The sequence below is a fragment of the Monodelphis domestica genome, chromosome 6 (assembly GCF_027887165.1).
Source record: "Monodelphis domestica isolate mMonDom1 chromosome 6, mMonDom1.pri, whole genome shotgun sequence".
NCBI classification, from domain to species: Eukaryota; Metazoa; Chordata; class Mammalia; order Didelphimorphia; family Didelphidae; genus Monodelphis; species Monodelphis domestica.
Genome location: NC_077232.1, coordinates 77,921,560 through 77,934,565, shown reverse-complemented (window position 1 = coordinate 77,934,565; position 13,006 = coordinate 77,921,560). Strand labels below are relative to the sequence as shown.

Here is a 13,006-nt window from a genome sequence, read left to right as displayed (position 1 = left end):
TTCTATCGAGTTTGCACTTTCTGTCTTTTCAGGATCTATTCTGGAGAATAAACAAATGAGAATTTTTAAAGAGGCCTTAATCTTGATGGGTTTATCAAGTGGAATTGGTGGGCATTTGACTTTTCCCCTGAATACTATAAGATGGTTTTCTGTTCATACTGTGGAGGGAACAGCACAGCTCACTTTATGAATCTGGAGGTTTTTGTTTAGTGAAGTGAGTAGAGTGTTAGGTAAGAACCAAAGTCCCTGAAGGTAGAACTCCGTCCTGAAATGGCCTCAGCTTCTAAAGATCCAGCTGAGCATTTCAAAAGCAGGGAATTTCAGAAAGTTAAATTCTGGGAGCAGACTCTTTGCTTTCTTGGAAGAATCAGTATAACTTGTCATCTGTTACCAGTTAGAACTGAAAAGTCATGTTGAAACATCGAGGCTTTTTTACTATCATCTCGGTGTGATGGCTGCTGCTCCTGAGTTTATACTTTCCTTGTAGATGGTAGAGTGCTCTGAAATCTTGGAGGGCCTTTGAAGTTCTTGATTGCTTCATATTTTGCTCTAGATTTAGAGAACCACAGTTGTTGGCTCACTCCCCTATGCTGAAGGGCTTTGTATTTTCCACAGACTTTCCACGTTTGAGCTACCTGCCACTAAGTGTGAGAAACTGGAGCAATTTTTTCTGAAAGGGACTGGAGAAAACCAGGATATACTTGTTGCAGTGAGTTTCACTGCGTGCATTTTGTTGTAGGTCATTCACTTTTAATCTGGTGATAATTTCTGAGGTTGATAAATATTTATGGATCTTCTGTAGTTGATGGCACAGTGAATAGAGTTGGGCCTGGAGGGAGGAAGCCCTAAGTTCAAATCCAGTCTCAGATACTTTATTAACTCTGTGACCCTAGGTAAATCAGTTAACCTCCATTTGCTTCATTTTCCTCATCTGTAAAACCCTCCTTCCTAGGGTTGTATCAAATGAGAGAATGATTGCAAAGTGCTCAGCACAGTGCCTGACACATAGTAAGCACTATCTAAAATAAAATGTTAGCTTTTATTATGTGATAATTTCATTTCTGAAGTTGATAAATCTCAGATAGTGAGGGGGCACAGTGAATAGAATCAGGGAGACCTGAGTTCATATCTGGTTTCACACATTTAGTTGCTTGTGTGGCCCTAGTAAGAGCTTGGCATGCATGTAGCAGGTGCTTAATAAATGCTAATTCCCTTTTCCCTAAACCACTCCTCCAAAATTTCCTCCTGAATATAACTTATACACTGTTTCTTTATGTTACCCCAGTTGGAATAAAGTCTTAAACTGATGATATGTACATTTCAGTAAGAGAAGAAATTTATCTTGGGGATCATAGATGTAGAAACAGGCTTAGCCTCATAGGTCATCTAACATATTTCCATCTCCATCTTACAGAAAAGGAAGCAGGCTCAAAGGGGCAAGTGATTGAACCACAGCCACAAGCCTAGTAAGTGGCAGATTGAACCCAGTTTCTTAGACCATAGTTGGTGGCCAGGTATATGATAAATATCTGAATGAAAAAAAAATCCATGGATTTGTAAATGAAGATGAGATTTTTTTTGAGCTTCCTTCCAGTAAAAGGCTTACCCCAAAAGGAGACTTTCATTTGTTTTATGTCTGGAGTAAGAGGAATCTCCAGGGTCTACTCAGGGCCATTCTAGGAAAGACATCAACTATGTGTAATAAAGTCTATGTTAGATAGTAGAGTGTCTATCACTCCCTTCTCCCCATCTCATTGGCCTGGAAACTGAAGGTCACTTAAATACTTTCCCCCAGGTCACATGCCTGCCTAGCAAGAGTGGGAGCCAACAAGTGAACCCATGTTGAATATTCATTCAAACTATACCCAGTTGCCAGATCAAACTCATACTTATTGACCACTACTTTGTGTAAGGCAGTGACTGATGAGGAGTGAAGAAAGGGATCCTTTTGTGCCTTAATAGACTGACTGATTTTGCATGCCAGCAATAGGTGTGTCTATGAGAACTACATGCGATATTTTTTTTAATTACAAAGAAAAATAAACAGTTGTGTTGTTTTGTGTTACTTATTTTTTAGCTCTGTAAATTCATGTTTCAGACTTATTTCAACCTACATTTTCTTTTTTTTTCTTTTTTCTTTTTTTAAACCCTTACCTTCCATCTTGGAATCAATACTGTGTATTGGCTCCAAGGCAGAAGAGTGGTAAGGGCTAGGCAATGGGTGTTAAGTGACTTGCCCAGGGTCACACAGCTGGGAAGTGTCTGGGGCCAGATTTGAACCTAGGACCTTCCATCCTAGGACCTGGCTCTCAATTCACTGAGCCACCCAGCTGCTCCCTCAGCCTACATTTTCATTGCCCTCTGTTGAAAGAGAACAGTGACTGAGAGTGAAAAATTGCTAATAGCACTATAAGATATTTTTTTGGTACGTGGTTTGACATTTAAATGTGTTTTTCAATTACAGTGGAGCTTGGGGGGATGACTAGATATATGTTATATAGAATAGTTGGTTTTCGTGAATGAAGATTCTTAGTTAAATGAATTAAAAATTAATAATGGGCTGATTGAATTGGGGTTTGTTGGCTTCTTTTTTGGAGCTAAATGGTCTCTTGTATGGGGAGTCCTCTCCATTTCAGAGATGCTTCCCTGTGAGTATTTAAAGTTCTTTCACAGAGAAACTTTGATATTTAATCAACTACTAATTTAGAAAGATGTTGATTATGAATTCTATGGGCTTTGAGAAGACTTTCCTTTAGAAGTTAATAACCCAGTTCTCCCCTTTTTTTTTTTTGCAAGGAGCATAAAGAAAGTCATTAACTCAGATCTCTGATCAATCCTAGTAACTAAAAACATTAGGGAAGCTAAAAGTGACATGCCTTTGAAACAGGATCATATTTATTGAAAAGCTAGGGAGAAGGGTGATTAATACCAGAGAAACAAAATCTCTTTTTAAAACCATGATTAGTTCTATATTTGTAGGCAAGATGGCATAAATGACCATAGAATCATAGTTCAATTCTTTTTCTTCTTGCAAATAATCATTCAGGTTTTTACACAATTCCTGAAGTACTCTAGATTGCAAGGGGCCAGCTTTATAGTTTAACACAGGCAAAAAACTCCTGAGTAAAAGCCCGGGAGTCCCAGCTTTGGCATAGGCTAATAGGGAAGGGCTTTATACAGCATAGTACAATAGAGAGGAACATGGGAACTTTGGACCGTTGGCATTGGGATATTATACTCTGAAGTGCTATAACTTTCTTTTGTACCAAGTAATACTAGAATCTATTTCTGGAAGGAATTTTTCACACAAATACTTTGTCATGGTTTAAAAGACGTATTTAAGATTGTGTGAATTTTAGGGTTTAGGGTTAGAATAGGCTGTTTTAAGGGGGAAAATATTTTTTGTGGCTTTTTTTTCCTGGCTCTTCCTTTTTGTTCCCCAGCCTAAAGGTCAGACTTATTTGGCTTCAGATTTTCCCCTTCCTCTTGCCCTTGGGATATACTTGGGTTGGCATCTGAACTTGGTCTCAAATTTCAGGATTTTATAATTTTATAAACCAGCTAACTAGACCACATGTAAGAGTTGGAGTATAAGGATACATTCTGAATTGTATCTTTGTTATTTTTTGTGATTTTAAACTTGTCTTCTAGTTTAACCATTGGTTTTATTCACAAAGTAAAAAATGAATATTGTCTTTTTTTGGTAGGATGAATCTGAGGGTGATATTGGGGTGGGGTAGAGAACTAGACATTTTGTCTTATTTTAAATTTTCTTCAGTAGTTTTGATTTTGATAGATCTTTTAACTTGTAACATAGATTGGAATTTCTATCCTACCCTTTCTTCATATCCAATACTATATTCAGTCTTATGTACCTAGTCAGATTTCTTAGGTGCTTACTTAGGGATGGAATTTAGAGTGGCTTTGCTGCCTAGCCTCATGGGAAACTCCTAGGTATCACCCCCTTTTTGCTCCCCTGCCACTTTTATAGTATTTTACACCCCAGTTATTTCTTGATCTGCCTTCCCTTGTTACAAAATATCAATGACAAAACACCAACAAAACTAGTTTCTGATGACATGTGCAACATTCTGCACCTGCATATAGTCTCCTATCCCTTTAACAAGAGGATAGAAGTCTATGTGTTTCATTATTTGTTTCTTCTTCTGCCTTCCTATGATTGTGAAGACAAATTAAAACTGCAGAATTACTGCTTCCATCACTGTCTCTGAGCATGTACTTGGTAAGAACAGCAGAAAAAGTATTTTGCTGCTTGTTCTGATTCTGTGTTCATTTGTTCTTTTTCCATTGTTTCAGCTTTCACTTATTATAATAGGAAGTATAGAAATTGGGCTACCTTTTTTTTTTTAAAATTTTATTTTTAAACCCTTCTGTCTTTGAATCAACACTGTGGTTAGGCAATGGGGGTTAAGTGACTTGCCCAGGGTCATACAGCTGGGAAGTGTCTGAGCTCAAATTTGAACCCAGGACCTCCTGTCTCTAGGCCTGGCTCTCAATCCACTGAGCCACCCAGCTGCCCCCATAGACTACCTTTTATAATAGATTTTGTTCTCATTTTGTTGGGCTCTATAATATCATTATGGTAGAGATTTTTTGACTCCATTTACCAGAGCAAACTGATAGCTAGTTCAGGACTTGGTTTTATAATTGTTTGGGGCCATATAGCAAGCATGTATCACAGGGAGGAAGTAAATCCAGGTCTTTAAGATTGATTTCAAGTCTGGGCCCTTTAGCCATTCATCATGCCTCTCATCATAATGCTTCTCTTTGAATCTATACCGTTTAAAATTTTGCTTTCATTTATATAGCAGCACCAAAAAAATTCAAGTTCATCCTGGCAATGCCTTTTTCTGTCCCCCCTTCTCCCCCCCACCAAATGGCTCTGGAAAATTAGCATAACATTTTGAGTAGGATAGACTTTAAGGCAGAAATAGATACAAATAGGTCATTAGGATTTTAAAGATTCTGCACATTTTTGGAAGCTAATTCTAAAATTGTATTTAATGATTTGGAGGAAGAGTTGGAGGAAGAGGTAGAGTGATTGTACATGGGTATTTTGAGTAATGCAAATTTTAGGTATGTTGGGTAGGATTTTTGAAAATTCAAATTTAGGAAACTGGAAATGGTTATTTTGATTGTAATGGTTTAAAATTTTTAGGTGGTTATTTGAGGAATTACCTAGTTATCATAAATAGTTTCTAAATTAGCTTCTGATACTTGGCTAATTTAATAAAAATATATTAAAACTCATTAAAATATAAACATGAAATTAGAATAAGAAAATAGAAGAAAATGAGCATATATTAATATATTTTAACATTTTGCCAAGGAACCCATTAGACATATTTACAAAAATGCTAAGAAGATACTTATTAGACTATGCACATTTGCATTTTTAGGGCTCACTTCTTCCATCTCAAAGTAACTAAATTATTTTCTCTATGCAAGTGTATACTTTTAACGATACACTATAAACTCCAAAGCCTTCCCAACATTCATGGAATGGATCAACTCTTTTCAAAGTCTTCTAACCAGAGGAGTGCTAATAGCAACAAATCCTTTGACCTCTTCCATTAATGGGAAATATTTAACTTGAAAGATTCTTTTACTTTTTCTTATTTTTTCCTCTTTACCTTTTTTAAAAACTAGAAAATCATTGATAAACAGCCATAAAATAGAGATTGTACATGTAGCCTTGATTCCATTACATATTTATGTATCTTTCATTCTTTTTGAATCTTCTAGAGTGTATTGGCCCGTGGAAACTGACTTGTTACCTAAAATTTATATTTTCTTATTATCTCCATGCACTTGGATATATTATTGTTGTTTTTAAAATGATGGCAATACCATTTCCCCTTGTTTATTTGGGTTTATGTTTTGGGGTTTTGACTTTATATGATTATTCACTTACAAAAACGAACACTATGGGAATAAGAAATAAAATGATGACAATTGATATTTACTGGCATTATAGTTTAGAAGCAACCCAATTAGAAAACTAGATAACTTTGCATTTAATTAATGATTAGCTGTTGTTGGAGGAACAGAAGCTAAATGACTGAGGAGTGAAGGAGAAATTTCTGTATTGGGTAGGACATTAGACCAAGTGAGTTTTGGGGTACATTTCAGATAGGATAGTTAGCACAGAATATGAAGTTTTGGCAAGGGTCAAGCATAGGGTGGTGCTTATTTTTAATATTACTTATTTTGGTGGGGGTGGGAGAAGAGAATTGTTCAACAAGCTTGCAGATGAGAAATATACAAGCTAGAGCTTAGGGTATGATTAAAATATAATTGAAATATATGACAAGAAGGATAATCTGAGATAGTAAATGAGAATTTGTTTTGGCCTATCCAGCCACTCATTTCCTCACAATGTTCGTTTTTCACTGAGAGAAGCTATCATATATCATTTCTACTCTTAAAAAATATTTAAAATCAGTTTTATTGATTATGTGTGATTTTTTTTTTTGCATCATATTTTACATTTCCACTTTTCAAAGAGAATTGAAAAGATAAAGGTTTGGCAGCCTTCAATTAGGTTTTAAAAAGGGGAACCTCTCTTGAGATCCATAGAAACTTAAGAATCTTGTATGATGCAAATGATGCCACTTCTTTGAACACACAAGGGAATTTAAGTTCCATGTTACTTCCGACCATGATGGAGATAGAGGTCTTTGAAAAATGGACAAAACTAAAGGAAAGACAGGAGTTTAGAGAATATCTTTGCCCTTGGATCTTTCAAAAGATAAATGTCAATCTGGTGATTAAAAAAAAAGAATAACCATATTTGGAAGATGAAGCAATCATTATATTTTTAGGGGTCATATCTTTGATTTATATTATTTTGATTTATTGATTTATAATATGAGAATCTTAAAGAATAAAGGATAGGGGCAACTAAGTAGCACAGTGACTGGAGCACTAGGCCTGGAGTTCAGAGGACCTGTGTGACCCTGGGCAAATTTCTTTAACCCTGATTGTCTAACCCTTGTTGCTCTTCTGTCTTAGAAGTGATACTAAGACAGAAGGTAAGAATTATTAAAAAAATAGTAAAGGACAGTAAAATTGGTGTAAATCTTAACTTATAAGAAGTGAGACTATGCTGTTTAATGAGTTGAATGTTTAATTCTGGTTATTATGCCATTTATTCTCTGTTAAATTCAATCAGTTTATGCTTTTTTAAACTATCTATCTTAATTTTTCCATCAGCAAAATGAAAGGATAATGTACCAGATCATAGTATGCTTAAGTTAAACTAAAAAAAAAAAGATTTTTAAAAGTATTTGGTCAATATGTTATGTATATAATAATTGAGCTAAGGTGATGATTTTTATAGTTAAAAGTGATAATTTTTCTTTACAGAAAAGTAGGCATGAACCACTGAAAGGATCTTCATAGTAAACTCTTCATCTGTAAATGGAAGTCTGAATCTTGAGACTGATTAGCATAGATCCAGCAATGGCCCAAGATTTGTGAAGTAGGACCCAAAGGAGCACCGATGCTTGTCAGTGTAAGCAGTGGAAAAGGGACAACTACCATGGTAACACTAATAACAGAAAAGCTACAGAACCAGAGCTTGGATGATCTCACTTGTAAAACCTACAATATTAACCTGGTGAGTTTTTACTACATATCTCTCTTGTCTCTGTCTTTTCTGTTTATCTGTTGAAAGTACTAGTGCCTTCCCTGTGTGTACCTGTATATGGAGTGTTTTCATGTGGTCTCCCTTTCTCCTTTTTAGGCTATGAGTTTCTGAGAACACAATTTGTTTTGGGTCTTCCTTTGTATCCCTAGAACTTAGCCCATTGCTTGGTATGTGCTTAATAAGTGCTTATTGACTGATTAACATTTGAGGCAGTAGCATCCAGACTAAAATGGTTGGAGCTATAACATATAACTTCCCATACATCTTTGGTAGATTGATGTTTTTTATCCAACACTTAGGCTCTGAGAGAATCACTTCATTCTTTGAATCCCCAGTTTCCTCAAAGTAAAAGGAGTTGGATTAGATAATCTCGCAAGATTTCTTTTAGTTTTAACATTCTGTGATCCTAGATGTTGATTTTGGGAAATAGGTTTATGTGCCTCTCTCCCAGGGCAGTTTGATTTTTTTCCCAAGTGAGGGGAAGGATCCCTGTGTTCCAGAAACAACCTGAAATATATGAATGACTTTTAGTTCCCCAAAAATAAGATGATTGAATGGATGAGAGGAAGAGAGATAATCTAATTTGAATGATAAAGTAAAAGATTATAGGAAAGCTGGAAATCTACATGAGTTTTAGGTGTTCAGAAATTATGGATTTGAGATATATAATCTTTTTAAGAAAGAAATTTAAAAAATTATCATTAAAGGATCATATAACTAGGAAGTGTCTGAGGTTACATTTGAACCTAGACTTCCCATCCTTAGGCCTGGATCTCTGTCCTCAGAGCAACTTTAGTTGCCACCAGATATATATCTTAATAGTTAAATATCTCATTTTTTCAGCATTGATTACTTTCAAGTGAGGATTGCCATTTTTCTTTTAATTAAGTAAACTGTTGAGCAGAGAAGGTACTAAAGATCTTGGAAAGTACATGTCTTCGGAAATTTATTACATATTGAATCAGAAAACTTTTGAATGACTTCTTATTTTCTTTTTGTCTTTGTTTCCTTAGGACAATGTCTTGCTTGTAGGAGGCTCTAATAAAAGCTATGATAAATTGAATTTTGCCACATATGTCATAGTTACTATGGTGGTATCACCATTATTATAAAGAAGAAAAAAATTAAGGCTTAGATTAAGTGCTTTGCCCATGATCACCTTACAGCTAACAGAATGTAGTTGTCTTCTACCTCCAGCCTGCTCCTGGCTACTATTCACCTTCTAAGGCAAACTCTGATCATCTTGTTCCCTTGTTGGGCAATCTTACAGGCTCCCTCCTCAGCTTGATCTCCATTTCAAGATTGATTTCACATTAGTCCAAACCAGTTTCCTTGCTATTCCCTCAGAGCTGGATTCACCTCTCAGAATTCTTAATTCCTTTAAGGCTTAGTTGAAAGTTCACCTAATTCTTAAGTCTTTTCTCCCTCCTCAGTTTATCTTGTTTTTTCTTATTTGTTTGTCTCTTGTACCCTAGCAGAATGTAAAGCTCGTAAGGTTAGGAATTTGTTCATTTTTGTTTGTCTCTTATATGTTACATAGGATCTTCCTTGTATAGAACAGGGACTTATTTTTTAAATGCTTGTTGGAGTTAATTAAACCAGGAGCTGTGATTTATAGAAGGAATCTGTAGGGCAGAGAGTGGGCTTTAGGGTTTATAAAACCCATGTTCTGAGGGGAGGAGGACCCCCGTGCCACTTTGCATACATCCAATCAAGATGACACTCATTGGGCATACAAAGCATTTTCCTAATAGCCTCCTTCCCCCTGCCATGGTCTTGAATTAAATTTAGGAGAGTATGTTGGTAGCTCATGAGTCCCATCTCACGATAAATTTTCACTGAATCTCAACCATATCTTCAGTGAAATCTTGGCATTTTAACAATTACTCAGTGAAGAATGTAGCCTCTACTATCTCAGATGAAATTTTTATACCATCGTGAACATTTTTAGAAATTTGACATAAAGTATTCCATTGTAGAAAAAGCTGCCTCATGAGCGAGTGAGTTTCTAGAACCCTAGTGGTCTTCAAGTAGAGGTTGGATGGTTATTTGTTGTAGAAGAATTCTTTGTGGGTGAGGCTTGGGACTTGTGAGGTTCCTTCCAGCTCTAGATCACAGATCTTATGCCTAATGATCTTTGATGATCCTTTCTTTTTTGTCATTGGACATTGTAGGATTGTTAATTCTGCGAATACCACAGGTGGGGCCCTTGGCCTCATAGAAGTGATGGAGTTGTACACTAATAATCTAAACTGTTCAATTTCTTTCTGAGGAGAGCTAGTTCTTCTTTGAAGGGCAGTGCTGTATAGCCTCTTAGGGAAATGAACTCTGGATTTGGTGTCAGGACTTGGTGAAGGCCTGGTACTGACATTTTTCATTGATATGATGCTGGGAAAGTCAAACTCTGAACTTCAGTCACCTCATCTACAAAATGAGGATAACAGCCCTCCTTTCTAAACTTGAGAGCAGTGTAGCAAATTATTAAGAATATAGTAGGACTGCTGGTCTAGGAATTCAGACCCATATTCTACTTCGGACTCTCTTCTTAATTAGCTGTGCACGTGACCTTAGAAAAGTTGCTTAATGTCTTGGCCCAAGTTTCTTCATCTGTAAATTGAAAGGGTTAGGCTAGATTATCTCTAAGCTTCCTTTTTATTTTTCTAAAATGAAATGGTTTTGTGATGCTTTGAGTTTTGTCCAAAAGATATTCTGATATTCAAAGCAATTCCATACAGATATATTAAACCTTACAAATTTAAGTTGAAACATTTTGTGCCAAAATATTTTTATAATTCTTGTGAGATAGGTAGAAGTGAATAGCAGTTGGGCCATGGATATTTTCATAAATTAAAGCACAGAGGAATTGAGAATTACCAAGCATTGTGGTTCATCATTAGACTCAGAATAAAACTTAGGCTGTTTCCTAAAATACAAATTTTAACTGTAAAATAATGTTGCTGACTTTCTGGGTGGCTTGTAAACTGGCTTGGAAAAGCTGTTCCAAGAGAAGAGTTCCAAAAATATGTTGGAGCAATGGCAACCTCCCAAGGGTAGTGGTGGTGGTGGTGGTGGTGGTGGTGGTGGGGGTGTGCAGCACATTGAAGGTCACTGTTCATTGGCATAGAGAAGTATACTATTTGAAAAAAGTTCAGCCATATTACTTTGTCATTCCACATAAACTGTCCCTCTGCCTTTTATGACCAAACACAGTTATGGTATTGTTTGAATCTATGCTTACCATGATTTGGAAATAATTTTGAGCTATGCTAGATATGTGGAGTTGAGGAGGAGGATCTATATCTCTGGACGGTTCTTTCAAAAAGCCGAACAGTGCTTGGAGCCAGAAGACCTTTGTGTAAGCTATGAAACAACTGATTATAGCAATTAAGTGCACTGTTATAGTTAGCAGAATTTTTCTGAAAGACAGATGTAATGGTACTTCTGTGGTTTGTGTCCCCTTAAAGTAGTAAATGAAAAAAAGTGATGTGAGATAAAAATTAAAGGAAAAAAATCTTATCCTCATTCTGCCTCTCAGCTAACTTTATCCTATAGATATTTTAGTGATAAATAGGAAATGTATAGAGTTCTACCATAAAGTCTAGTCTTACTATTAGCCCTTTTTTGAATTAGGGAATGATGGTCATATGACTTGACTCCTTTTGGGGGGAATTTAAAGGTTGTGAATACTTTGTTTTCCACATTGACAGCTGCCAACCGTATTTGGTGTATTTTCTTTTCAAATGGTTTTAGTGAAGGATCTTAAGCTAACGCAAGATAACCTGGGTCAGCCAGGATGGATACCACTGTCTTTAATTGAATGAACATTGCTGCTTGTCTTAGAAATTGTTCTTGCCTCTCTTCAGCTTATCAGAGTGAGTTTTTTCTAGTTAACCACCTTTATGTTTATATAGGCTTTGGGGCCTATATAAAATAGGCTCCTGGGAGGTAGCTATTCATGGATAAGATGTGGATCTAGGAGTGGCAGGGGATAGAGGGCCAGGCCTGGAGTCAGGAAGACTTATCTTCCTGAGTTTGAATCTAGCCTCAGATACTTTCTAGCTGTGCAACCCCAGGCAAGTTATTTCACCCTGTTTACCTCAGTTTTCTAATCTGTAATATGAGCTGGAAAAGGAAATGGAAAACCACTCCAGTATCTTTGCCAAGAAAATCCCAGATGGGGCCATGAAGAGTTAGATATCACTGAAAAATGACTGACAACAAAATATTGAAAAGCTGTGAGAATTGAATTTGTTCATGAAGGTTCTCCATTTATACTAGGGACACATGCTCTGACACAGTATAGTAGGGTCTCAATTATAGCCATTTCTAGTGAAAAACTGTGATAAACACTCAAGCAGATTTTTTTAAATTGAGTCAGATATTATATTAAAATTTAGATCAGTTCAGCAAATGTTAATAATCTGTTTACTGTGATAGATACTGGGCAGGAAGAGAATTTCTGTTATTATGCTGCTAAATTTTTAATGTTCACTTTAACAACATAGTCAGTGCCAACTCTGTGCAGAGTCCAGGAATAGAGTTTATGTTAAAGGGGTGGGGGTGATGGATATGCCACCTGTACAAATCATACAAGATAATAAGGTAAGTAGAACCAGGAATCCTAAGCAGCAACATGGAAATCTCAGGAGTGTGTGCTGGGCAGGGAAAGCATAGAAATGGAAGCTGGAGTGCTGAATGTGAGAGAACAGTTTAGAGTGGAAGGAGCCTGGAAGTGTTAGGAGGTCACTGCAGTAGTCCAGGCAAGAAGTGATGAGGGCCCAACAGTCTAGAGAAGGGGATTTAGGCAAATCATACTGTTAAGGTAGAGAGGCCAAGATTTGGTAACTGTTTGGGTGTGTATGGTGTGGAAGAGTAAAGATCAAGGAGGATTCTGGGATTGTGAACCTGGAAGATTTGGGGAGGGATGATGCCTTCAGCAGAAATAGGGAAGCTTTGAAGATGAGTGGGTTTGGAGGGAGAAATGAGTTCTGTTTTTGACATGTTGAGTTTGAGATTTTGAAATGTCTAATATACATTTGGTGAGAAGAGACTTGGGAAAGAAACTAAGACTGAATAATTGATGAATAGAATTGATGAATAGTAGCTTCTGAAGTCACCAAAAGAAAGTGTAGGGAAGAAGATGGTCCTGGCTAATGTCTTGGGGGTGTCACAGTTGTGTGAGAGATGAGGAAGTGGAGGCAACAAGAATAGGCAGCTTTTGGAGGGCAGTTTATAGGAGGACCTTTATTTCATTTCACAAATAATGCAGAAAATATTAAAATGATTTTTATATTTCACCATTGTTAAATTGTTAAAATTAAAAAGAAAAAGTTC

At 36.4% G+C, this 13,006-nt stretch overlaps 1 protein-coding gene and 1 pseudogene across 2 annotated transcripts in view; both read left to right on the top strand.

Moving 5' to 3' along the window:
- Window positions 1–7,642, top strand: part of LOC103094664 (uncharacterized) — a 37,004-nt pseudogene extending 29,362 nt beyond the window's left edge.
- FAM53A (family with sequence similarity 53 member A) overlaps window positions 7,390–13,006 on the top strand; it is a 79,673-nt gene continuing 74,056 nt past the window's right edge. For both annotated transcript variants that reach the window (XM_056802293.1, XM_007496864.3), the window contains exon 1: window positions 7,390–7,642. In XM_056802293.1, coding sequence (XP_056658271.1) covers window positions 7,526–7,642 — 117 coding nt within the window. In that variant the 5' untranslated portion in view covers window positions 7,390–7,525. The remainder of the gene's footprint in view (window positions 7,643–13,006) is intronic.